Consider the following 11,804-nt stretch of genomic DNA (forward strand, 5'->3'; position numbering starts at 1 on the left):
CTAATCTTGTCCTCCCCAAACCAGCTGGCGGCTTCGCCAGCCCCGACGACATCCTGTGGGACTCCTGCCTGGACAGGTCGAGATTGTTTCGACGGTAGAGCGCTACGTGAAATGTTACTGGATTATGTCAAGCATCTACAAGAACCTGGCTCCATCTCATCCACGCTTTCCATTCCGCTTTCCAACAGCGCAGTCAGTCTGTGGAACCAAAAGGATACCCTACCCACAGGGTAGGCCGGGTGGGTATATATCTCTACACAGTCACACCCTCCTGTAAACCCACACGCCCTCCCCCGCTTCGACGGCACCCTTCCGCATATCCTCCCCCTCCTTGTCAACAGCCCACTCGTCAAATACTGGCCCAAACTCCTCCAGGTCTGCCCTAGGCCCGATCCAAACTACGATTTCCCCTTCCCACCCTGCCAGATAAGCCTTTACCAAGGAGGGCTGCCTGGGGTAGACGAACAGCAGCGCACCCGCCTCCTTCAGCAAGCCACTGTCAACCACTGCCCATGTTCCTGTCACTGTCAAGGTGTTTTGCTCGGGAAGAAAAACGTTAACTGGCTTTGGGGCCGAGACCTCCACGCCGTAAATGCTATTCGAACGGGCCGGGTAGTGGTGTAGGAGCAGAGCTTCTAAGAGGCCAGGACCGGAGCCGATTGAGAGGGCTAGACTGGGAGGAGGAGGAAGGATGGTGTCGAGGAGGAAGAGTAATGGAAGCGAGAGGGAGCAGCATGAAGAGGGATGACGAATGGGGGAGGTTGATAGTTGTGGAAGACGAGTCGTCATTTCTGATGGGTGGTGGTGGTGGTGGTTGTGGTGATTGGTTGGTGATACGAAAGTGTAACAGTTTAAGCCGTTAGAATTTTCCACTGTTTCTACTGTCAGTGACATGGCTCCACAAAAATTTGACAAATTAACGTTATCTACCAATGAGATCGGACCAGGTTCTTTTCCTTTTCACTTCGACGTCCCTCGCAAGAGTTCTCACACCTTGTTACCTACCTACACATAAACACCATCTTTTCATTCTTCTTCCTACACTAGCTGACCAACTCGGACTATTGGAAAGAGAAGTGGACCCATAGTCCGCGTCTACAGGAATTTGGGCTGGCTGAGAACAAGCCACAATCTTCCCCTCAACACTTGGCTTGATGCTCACCCGTGGCGCGCATTGTCCAAAGGAGACCAGTTCATCAACTGACAGCTTCCGACCTAACCTTTATTTGACATTGTTGGCCGCCATCGTACTGCTTGGTGCTTTAACATCACCACTCCTCACCACTTGGTCTGCGAGCCACATTTACTCAGAGGAGACTATATGGCACCGCCTAGCCTACCGACTCCCACTCTGAGCCATCAAGTTCTATTTCAAGATCGACCATCACGACAACATCTAAATATCTTTGACTTTGCAGCCAGCCACAATGACAATATTTCACTGCTGACTCTCTATCGCCGCACTTTACGCAGATCCGTCCGCTGTTGATCCTTGCACTATGGCAGCCATGAAAGATAACCAGCCAGAGGATATCTGGACTCCTATCGAAGACCAAAAAGTATTTAACAGCTTGACGCGCCGTCGAAACTGACCTCTCGACCGCCAACCTCTCAGTATCATCAAGACGCATATAGCACCTTCAAAATCTTACCTTTTGACTACACACACTCTACCTTACCCTTCTTTACAGCACGACACTGAACATGGGCTGGTGGAGCTCTCTCATCCATGGCGTCGGTTCTGCCGTGGACTGGGTCAAATCAAACTCGGGCACCATTGGAACGGCCGCTGGGATCATCGCAAAGGTTGCCGGAGCTATCGCGGATGATCATAGTGATCCTGTCGCCCAGATATTTCCCAACTTCACAAAGGCGGCTCAAAGACTCAAAAAGAAGGCCCAAAAGGGGGCCCAGGCAAAGCTCGACGAGGTTTCGGCCTCTCTCCCCGATCGCATCAAGAACGACAAAACTCGGAAAACCGAAGAAGCCGCCAGCCTGTCAGATTCAACCTTCATGTGGGTGGACCCAGCACCCTTGAACCCAGACGGCCAGCCGAACAAGAGTCTTGTTCACGATATCGGAAAGATGCTCGCGCAGAGCAGCTTCCCAACTGTTCTCAAAGCAGGCAACGGCAAGGGTAAACGAGAGGGGTCCGACTCGGGCTTTCTGGACGTGGCACTGTCCATCGGGCAGGCCATCTTTGCCAACATGGGCACCGACGCCGAATATGCCGACGATGACGGGATTGTGGTGTCCCCCTTCAGCATCTCCAGCGCCGACGGCTGCTGCACCATCTCGGGCTGCCACGCCTACTATCCGATCCCGCTCGGACAGACGGGCGCCAACTCTGTCTGGCACGCCGCGATAGTCATGAACAAGACCACAACGGAAGCATACCGGTTCCACGAGTTTGCGAGCACCAGGGCTCTGACCATTTCCCAGCCGGTCAAGATGGACAACGGCAGCGGCAACCCGCAGTGGCTCGTCACGATGAGCGTCCCGTGGGAGGACGCCGTGTCTGCCTCCAAGCTGGCTCCGGCGCTGCTGAATGAGCTCCAGAGCACCGACGTCACCCAGGTTGGCTGGCGGCTGTACTACCACTCGCTCGACGGGACGGACCAGCGGTTGAAGCTGCAGTGTCCGGACGGGTTTACCCCTGCCCAGGCGAAAGGTCTCGTTCGCGGGTGCATCAAGGATGTGGTCAGGTCCTCGGGCATGCTGTTGTCTCCCAACGCTAGCCCGTATCTCACCCCGGATATCCTAGTCACCATGTCTACGCTTGTCTTTGGCGGTGACAATTGACGAGGCAAAGTCTTGATCGGATATCCAGTCTTTTTTTAATTTTTTATTTCTTTTTTATTTTTATTTTTATTTTTTTTGCACTTATCTCTTTGTGCTGGCAGGAACACAGCTGGGTGGGTAGGTGAGGTAGGTAAGAGGGAGCGAGTTGGAGGCTCGCCAAACTCGGGTTGATCAAAGTGGTTTTTCTTTTTCATGATGAACTTTTTATCTCTCTTTTATTTTTTCTTGTTTCTTACTCTTTAAGTCGTCCTTCATTGAACCCCTTTCCCTCCATCTGGCTCACCGATGTCTTGTCATTGTTTCGGGATGTTGAATGGGGGTGCCCAGCCGTGTAGTTCACCCCCACTTGACACAGGTCATTTTACTCTTGTGGGCCCTTTCCCACTTGCGAACAATCGTTTAACCATGATCAGTTTTGTCATCTAGTCTTTTCGGTGGAGATTGCATGAATACACTCGGTGCCTTGATCAGCAAATTTTTTTTTTTTTTTGAAAAGCTACTCTTTTTGCAAAATGCATGGTTGTTGTTGTTGTTGTTGGGTAGAAAAAATGAGGCTAGGTCGGCAACTCTGAAAAAGAGACGCAATTGGCTGGTTGTCTGTGCGAGATTACATAAAATTTGCTCACAAATGGTCCAGAAAGCAACTGGGGATTTCTTCTGTCATTATCCTACCTACAAACGTAGCCAATTGTCTAAAGCCTTGAGTCAAATGTGTAACATCAGAGGAATGGGCGACAAGAGCCGAGAATGAGAGACACGATTGGCTTTGGTCAGGGACGTTGACTCTTTCAACTTGACATTGGGCCGAGGGGTGTGTCATATGGCTCAGAGAGAGAGAGAGAGAGAGAGAGAGAGAGAGAGAGAGAGAGAGAGAGAGAGAGAGAGAGAGAGAGAGAGAGAGAGAGAGAGAGAGAGAGAGAGAGAGAGAGAGAGAGAGATATCAGAGGACAAGATCCGAAAAAGTTGGTACGTGGTGGAGGGCCGCAGTGGATTCAAGTCAATTTCTTCAAACTTCCATCAGGAAATTCCCCGACTCTCTCATCACCACTTCCCACGGGAACTTTAACATGACAGAGTTATCAGGGCTATTCCACTGATCTACATTGTGAATTACGGGCTTCCACCGACAAGAAACCCGGTAAAAGTAGATTTATAGGATTTGACGCGGCTTCATGGGGGAATGAAAGGCCCCGAGGGAACACCTTCTTTTTTGAGACGAGGTGAGAGGTCGGTGTGAAAGACTTTCTTGCATGAGAGTATGGCAGCTTGGGCATCTGAGAATTTTGATGGCCAAGAGTATGTATGAGACTTGCTCCCCAGCCAACCATTTCTTCCGTCTTCTTCAAACCCCGATTCTCTCAGGTATTATAATGAATAATCTCCGGGGGAAAATTGATACCTGATATTCCTGCAGGGGCCGGAATTTCTTGATTGATGAAGTAGGATTTGCAGATTCATTAAAAACATGATTGGCTCATGACTAGTGATTCTACCTATCCGGCAGGAGTATGGGGAAGGCGAGTATGTTGAGACAAACAACGCTGAATCGGGGTGGGAATTAGGTGTCGAATTGAGCTTTGTCATGATCATACATATGAGGTGGTGTGATGACGGGATGTAGACCCGATTCACCGCGTTGCATCTTGTCAGCCGAGTGTGTGCTCCGGAATCATGGTTCCAGCATGGGATATGTTGGGCTTCAGTGATGGACAGAAAGTAGCTCCAACTCCAACTGTCACCATTTCCTGATCTGTGATTGATTTGTGACAGCGAGCCATCTGGATTAGCAGAGCATGAGGTGATATTGGAGCCCAACGATGCACACATCAATCCTTCTTGGCTGCGGGGGTATCAGAGAGGCGGCTGAAATTCAGGCAATTGAACATGAATTTCATATTGTGAATTTCCAAGACTTCAGAGAATCAGATATCAGGTATATAAAGCAGGAGTTCTCGTTTGATTCTCTGGCCTCTCTTCCCGGCCAGACATCTCTAGATCACTTCTCTCTTGCATCACATCAACATCGACTCAATTTGCTTCTAGTTGCATCGCCCGAGCCATAAGCAAAGACCCTGCTCTGAAGATCACGGCGGCTACGGCTTCAGGGCCAATCGACATTCTTGTGGTTTGAGCCCTCGCCGAGTGACTCCAACGGCTAGCTGAACAAAAGTCTTGTTCAGGACGTCAGCAAGCTACTCGTTCAGAAAAGCTACCTCACCGGCAGTGACCCCACCTGGCTCGTCACAATGTCCATCAAATGGGAGGACTCAGTCACGGCCTCCGAGCTGGCCCCCGTCTTGAACGGGCTCGCTCCAGACTGATGATTTGCACGCCACTGGCTGGGTTCTCGTCCACCACTCGCTTGACGGCATGGACCAACACATCAAACTGCAGTGCCCGGATAACAACACTCCCGCCCAGGCCAGAGGTCTCGTGCGGCAGTGTGCCAAAAGTGCCATCCAATCCTTGATCGCTGGGGCGATCACCCTGCCCTACCTCACCCCGGACATCTACGTCACCATGTCAACGCTTGTCTTGCCAAAAGCTGCATTCTGATTTGCAGCATCGGAGAGCCGAGGCCACCCTAAGGTACGATGGGATGTGGGCTCACCGATAGAGGACGACGCCTGTCGTATTGACCTCTTCTAGAGGTGTAGGTTCATCTGATCAAGTCCGCGTTGAGGGAACCTCTGTTGTGATGGGACGGGCGGTATGTAAATGGGGTCTTGTTAGTGGTGTAGTGCACAATCGAAACCGAGCCTTGTTGTCAATCGCGTCGGGTCTTCTACATCATGCTCACACGTCTGCCCTTCACGAAGTAGTTAGCCAATAAGCAACATGTCTCATGAAGTTCCGTGTAAAACATAGATGATGGACGGTGCCTTCAGTTCAACTTACACCCTTTCAACCTCTCCAGACCTATTCTCGCTCAGGGGTCCTCTTGGGCACCCTTGTTCACTTCCACAACTCAACCTCAATAAAGAAGTGAGTTTGTAGCTGGAAAGAGGTCATGTTACCTTTCAATCTAAATACCTAGGTAGTCTAGCCTCAGAAACGAGCAAAACTTGTCATCACGTCGTAGATCATGACCCGCCCCCCCTTTAGCCCCGTGTGATCTTTGTTTCCCTCAAGAGAAGAGAGAAAAACAACAGATCGGATATCAAAATGCCCTTCCATTCCTTCTTATAGCTCCGGGAAACAAACCAATCAAAAACTTCCTTCTGAAGCACTCCAGAAAAAAAAATAGAAAGAAAGATGAAATGAACGAGTAAAAGTTCACCCCACAACCTGCTGTCCGGTCTGCCCACCCCCTTGCGCATTAATCCCCTGCTGCTGCTGTTGATTCTCCTCCTTCTTCAACAACCTCTTCCGGTTATACAAATCCGTATTCAACACATTGACATACCCCCTCCTCCTAAGCTCCTCCTGAATCTGGCTCACCAACCTCCCCTCCCTCAACCAGCCGTCCACCTCGGCGCTCACGAAATCCGGCAGCTTCCTCGCCCTCGGGTCGCTGGTGTCGGTGCTCGGTCCATGATTATGGACTTTATGTTCCTCGTTGGGGTAATGCAGCACCCAGACGTCGGAATCCTTGGCTGTCTCGATGACCTCAAACTTGAAGAGACAGCCGCATTTCTTGGACGTTCTATCGGTAGTGGGCTTCCGCCTGCCTTCCTCTTTGGCCTTGACAAACACCGAGGGGTCGACGGGGGGTCGGTGGTGGCGGGCTTCGCCGCCACGGAAGCAGACCCAGCGGACTTTTCGCTTGCCGGTTACTTTTGCGCCGGCGATGCGCATGGAATAGCCTCGCGGGAGGGTCCAGGCGTCGAGGGTGGCTTGCATCGCGGCGCGGGAGTTGATGACGAAGTTGGGGGGTGGGGGTTCGAGGGGGATTATGGGTTGTTGGGGTTGTTGTGGGATGGCATGTTGCTGGTATGTGAAGTGTTGTTGCGGCTGCGTAGGTTGGGATTGTTGACTTTGTTGTTGCTGCTGCTGTTGCTGTTGGGGTGGTTGTTGATGACCCCCCTGTGATAATGATTGCGGTGGTGGTGGAGGCGGCGGGCCGCAGGGGCACCAGGAGCGGGTGGTCCCGCTGACGCCGGCGCACCGCCGCTGACTCCTCCTCCTGCCGGGACTTGGGCTGGGCCCCCACCACCGCTAGGTGCTGCACCACCACCAAAGTTTGGGTTCTGGCTGATCTTGAGGACAGCCTCGATGCGACTGAGGCGGCGGTCGATGGCAGTGAGGGAGTTGAACAAGGTGTTGAACTGGCTGGGGGTCAGCGTGTTTGCTGCCATGGGTTCTCCAAAAGTACAGGGGATCCAGGCTGACAGAGAGCGATATTTTTGTTTGCGCCGCACTGTGTGTGTGTGTCTTTCCCCAGCTTTTTGGTGGTTTGTGTTGACAAAGTCCAGCCAGCCAACCGGGCGCCTGTCGGGTCGCGGAGAGTCCTGTGCGCTTCGCGCGCGTCACTCGGCTTCTGGTTTTTTTTTTTGGAAATGGTGAGGATATTGGAATAACAACAGACACGAGCCAAACAAACCAAGGCGAACAGGTTGCGCGCAAAAAAATAAAAAAATTCACATATCGCGGTTGGTGAGTGTCAGATCAGGGAAACGATGACGATGGGCCAAAGGTTGATAATGGGGATGGCTGAGAGCATCGGGTTCACGATTCTCGTCACGTGGTCTGCACGAATGAATGAGGCGGCGCTGCGGGAAAACAAATTGTGGGTGCCGCCCGATGCGGGGTTCGCGCCCAAATATTCAACCTCAGGCTTCTTTTCTACCCCTCTATTTTCTTTCTGCAGTGCAACCTATCACCATCTCACATCTCACAGACGCAAATGCGCTGCTCTTGCATAATCAGCTTTTGGCCAGCAGAGATAATCAGCTATCGTCTTGTTAGCAGCCATCGTAGAGGATCGTAACTTGGAAAGCGAACAAGTACTAATGCTGCCGGCGTACCAAAGTCGTGCATCTCTTCTCACGCAATTCTCTCAGACCTGAAATCCTAGAAACCAGACATGGACCCCCACCGGCCAGTGTGCACCTTAATGCCATAAATCTATCACGGTGTCTGAGATAGGGGGATGATAACTATCGATCGAAGTCTCAACACTCTTCTGGGTTGGCCATCTAGTCTGGGCAAGCAAAGTGGGTTCTGAACGTTTCTTTTGGCCCCAGCCTGGTGTGAAGATTCGATTCCCAAACCATCAGCAGAGTACTAGCTGTTCAAGAAGTAGCTTCAGGAGAATGATGTGCTTCCCGAATTTCTGAGGTTATCCAAATCAAAACTACAGAATATTGTCATTTGCCCCAGGACTTGCTTTGGGAAGGTAATGCCCTACTTGATCTTTGTTTTCTCTCAAATGAGCAAACTCTCCAAGGAAGTCAGGAATCACCTGGTGTGCCGATTGTGTGTTCAATCAGTATCCCCCACTGGCATTACCTCATGGTTGCAACCCAGTGAGACAGTGGCAATCGGCCAGGCAACTCACCCTGCTATATTCGAACTTTACCAGTGCACCAACGGCAGACTTGGAGATGTTAGAGCCTGTGCTTGGGAGTAGGTTGGTAAGAAGAAGTGAAGAGGATTGGGGGAAGGGCGCGGTAGAGGAGGGGAAGGGATATGGGTTTACCGGAGGGGATAGACAAGTAATCATTGAAAGATGATAATGTAGGGATAGAATAGATGGCCGAGCTATTTCAGCAAGTTCAACGATCACGTAACAATGCCGTGCCTAGCCACACAACTCAAGGCCCTTTATAGCCAGTTCCCAACCTCACATCAATCTCTTTAATCTCAGCAACATCTCCTCTTAGTCTGAGCTTTTACAGACTTAATCTTAGCTTTTAATAGTCTAAGCGCCGTCTAACCTTTAACTGTCTACTATATAAGCATAAGGGACTCTCTATCCCAACAGTAGTCCTCTCTAATCCTAGCCTCTGTCAGGATTTCTCAAGCATTGCCCATTCACTATCCGAGCTTCCTGTTTGACACCCATGATACCTGCAACTATCCCAACTGAGCCAAGTCCAACTGCCAGGAGAAAAAGTGCTACCAAAAATAACATGCTGCCATGGCTGGTCTCTTTTAATACATGTATTAGAGTGGTGATTTTTATGCCAGTCCTGTGCTCATGGCTGACATGAAGAAGTGATGGCTGTGCGGTTGGTACTAAAGCTAGGCGTGTGGAATGGTGTTGTGAGAATTCTGGACAACAATAAACAGGCTGTTGAAAGACTTTGCTGCTCAAGGATACACAGTCGGTGTTGATCCCAAAAAGAATTCGCGATATACCTATGCAGGTGCCTGCCTGCCGTTTTTAGGGACTTTTATTGGATTGACAGTATGGGCTTGGCCCTGTGCGGAAATTCAAGCTGTAATAAAAGATTGAGTCGACTGATGGGGAGGAAAAGAAAAGGAGGTCCGTTGAGCGGGAGCGGACTTTTCTTAAATACATGTGGAAAAAGGACCGGCACCTTGCCGGGCCACCGACCTGTGGAAAAGCGTCCAGAAAAGCCGCCTTCATAGACACCGTAACCCCGTCTCTTTCAAGCCTTCAAACCACCCAATTATTTTACACAATTCCTTTCACCCATCTAGGCACAAACCGCGGGCAACCGAAGAACGAACGACATTCCATTTTTCAGTTCGAAACTTCCTGCCGTGATTCATCTTCCCGAGCTGGCCCTAGTGACCCAAAGGGCCTCAATGCGAACTTTCAAATCTGGGATATTTGAACCCGTGCTGGGCACTAGCACAGCAACATGATGTGGACCTGGGTTGGGGCCAAAGGGAACATTCTCGCCGTCTTGCGTCATCCATCATGGTAACTGCAAGCTTGCATCTTGGCTGGGGAAGGTGCGGTTTCTCACTTGGGAAAATTCACCCCAGGAAGGGCAAGGTACCTAGGTAAGTGCCGTTTGAGCAGGAGAGCGTTTTGTAGTTGCCCATTCGAGTAACTGTCACTTTTGGACCATGTCCATTGGTTTGGGGTGCGGCCACAGGCCTGAGGGTATGAGTGAGGAAGTGGGGCTCTCGGAGGATTCGGGGGTTCAGGGGTCATGTATATAAACGGTCTGCTTCTGACATTCTATTCTAGACAGGGCATCGACTTTTATTTTTCTTCGTATTTTGTGCCTTGCACGCGTGCAGGCAATTCTGGCCCTCTGATCAGGCCAATCCGGTGCTTATTATGTGGCCTGCGAGCCCATAGTGTTTTTTCTTTGTCCTACGTGAAGTGCGGCCTGCGAGCGAGTCACTGTCACGCAGGTGTGTTCATTCAGAGACCTGTTGAGGGTATATTTGTGGTGTTGTGGTTGTTTTGTGTGTTTTCTCACCATTTCACCATTGATGGGATTGGGCCGTGATGGGCTGACATGATTAGCTACCCACAAATGGTGGAGGCAATAGCAAACGCTGCGACAGGATTAAGGACAGCCATTGTGGCCTAGTCCTGTCCCTTGGGTGTTTTTATTTATGGACGGATTTACATGGAAGATAGCAGTCTGCTGTACAAAAAGAGTTAGCCGTGGGCTAGGCTCAGTTAAAGGGGGCGGAGGCCGTTTAAGATTGACATCAGGGCCCAAGATCGGCACGCCAGAAATATACGACTATTTAGATTCACAGGCTCCCGCTACGGAACACAACAACAACAACAACAAGGCCACCATCGCCGAGCTTACTGCCGCGCCTGAGAGCGCCCACCTCGTCCTCGCGCGCTGCGCGTGCGGTGACCTCCACCGGTGTCCCAAACCCCCAATTGACCTTGTACCGTAATTCATCCAAATTTGACTTACTACTTATCATAGCACTGTGCTGACTGAAGATTAGGCAAGAGCAAGGAATGATATTGGGGGGGAAGGATACAATGGGGACAGACCGCCGGCGGCGCTGGACGAGGTGGGCGCTTTTTTAGCAAGACGTTTTAGGCTGGCTAGCGTTTTTTCGCTTGCTCTAGCGATTTGGGGCTGGGGTTGGGAGTCCGGGTAGTAATCGTGGAGGCGGTGGTAGTAGTAGTATTTTTTTTAACGGACGTTTAGGGCTATAATCTTATATTTTTCCAATGCGCGGTATGGGTAATGTAGCTTCTACTGTGCCGCAGGCCAGGCTGCCTGATGTAATGTAAAGGAATGATTAGATTACCGCTCTCTTACCTAGCCTTGGTAAGATACGGATATAACGACCACGAGGATAATGAGAGCGATCGGTCAAAATATATAGTCGATAGACAATAGCGATATAGTACCTAGATAGATTGTCTTTACAGAGCTGGAAATAGATTATCGTAATAATACGTAAACTGGGATCGCCGCCGGGTTTTATTTCTAAGTTTCAATATTTATTTTCTGTTGGCGCTTAACGGCCAAGCCTGAAGTGTTGGAAGATCGAGGGGGTGAATGTAGAGATACCATAAGGAAATTCACCTCAGAATTCGGCAGAGAATTCTTCCAGAATCGACATCACATTTCCCTTGAATTGATTGTCTGCATGTTCAGAAGTTGCAGGTCTGCGTACGTTGGGCAGAGATTCGGCAGGAAAGGCATTCGATGCCTAGCCGTCGACCTACATGTGGTTTGCAGCGTGACGGAATTTTCCGTGGCTGACTTGCCACCTGACCCTGAGTTTTTTTTTTACCTTGCCATTGCCCACGAAGTCGTTGAGATATTATCTGAAGTAGCGATGAAGGAACTCGAAGGAAACCAACCGGAGACTCTTGACGGCGCAAAGGGACTGTGACTAGAATTAATGATGGTGCTGAGGGTGTATCTTCTCCTGTCCCTACTTTAGAATGGCTAAGGGCTGGCCGAGTATCTTATAGTTGCTGGTGCGACTACCCGAGTTCTCGACTCCGCAGAATACATCGTGTTCAATGTCCAACAATATACCAAAAACACCCTCTCCGGTAACTGAAACAGTCATTGACCATCCTATAACCTGTCATCGGAGGATAGCATTGTATGGCACTCGACATCAACAAAAAATCCCTTGTCCAC

At 50.4% G+C, this 11,804-nt stretch overlaps 2 protein-coding genes across 2 annotated transcripts, besides 10 other annotated features; one reads left to right on the forward strand and one right to left on the reverse strand.

Annotated features, from left to right (window-relative positions):
• Positions 1-199: 199 nt before the first annotated feature.
• Positions 200-258: a long terminal repeat (eleutherodactylus).
• Positions 259-1,704: 1,446 nt separating this feature from the next.
• PODANS_6_6710 (uncharacterized protein) lies at positions 1,705-2,802 on the forward strand (the record flags this gene model as incomplete). Its single annotated transcript, XM_001910543.1, has 1 exon — positions 1,705-2,802. One exon carries the CDS (start codon positions 1,705-1,707, stop codon positions 2,800-2,802), a length of 1,098 nt encoding a protein of 365 aa, XP_001910578.1.
• A 757-nt stretch (positions 2,803-3,559) lies between these two features.
• Positions 3,560-3,577: a sequence feature (primer 105-1A).
• Positions 3,578-3,629: 52 nt separating this feature from the next.
• Positions 3,630-3,740: an STS (microsatellite 105-1).
• A 101-nt stretch (positions 3,741-3,841) lies between these two features.
• Positions 3,842-3,859: a sequence feature (primer 105-1B).
• A 1,948-nt stretch (positions 3,860-5,807) lies between these two features.
• Positions 5,808-6,861: a repeat region (duplication segmentale d'une rgion du chromosome 5).
• Positions 6,079-6,645, reverse strand: PODANS_6_6720 (uncharacterized protein; the record flags this gene model as incomplete). The annotated part of the gene is made up of 1 exon (XM_001910544.1): positions 6,079-6,645. The coding sequence occupies one exon, from the start codon at positions 6,643-6,645 to the stop codon at positions 6,079-6,081; it is 567 nt and encodes a 188-aa protein (XP_001910579.1).
• Positions 6,862-9,376: 2,515 nt separating the features above from the next.
• Positions 9,377-9,522: a repeat region (rgion duplique sur le chromosome 1).
• Positions 9,523-9,794: a repeat region (duplication segmentale d'une rgion du chromosome 6 associe bombina).
• Positions 9,795-10,152: a long terminal repeat (LTR grenouille).
• Positions 10,153-10,155: 3 nt separating this feature from the next.
• Positions 10,156-10,365: a repeat region (duplication segmentale d'une rgion du chromosome 6 associe bombina).
• Positions 10,366-11,305: a long terminal repeat (bombina).
• Positions 11,306-11,804: the final 499 nt, after the last annotated feature.

Source organism: Podospora anserina, chromosome 6 (assembly GCF_000226545.1).
Source record: "Podospora anserina S mat+ genomic DNA chromosome 6, supercontig 2".
NCBI lineage: Eukaryota > Fungi > Ascomycota > Sordariomycetes > Sordariales > Podosporaceae > Podospora > Podospora anserina.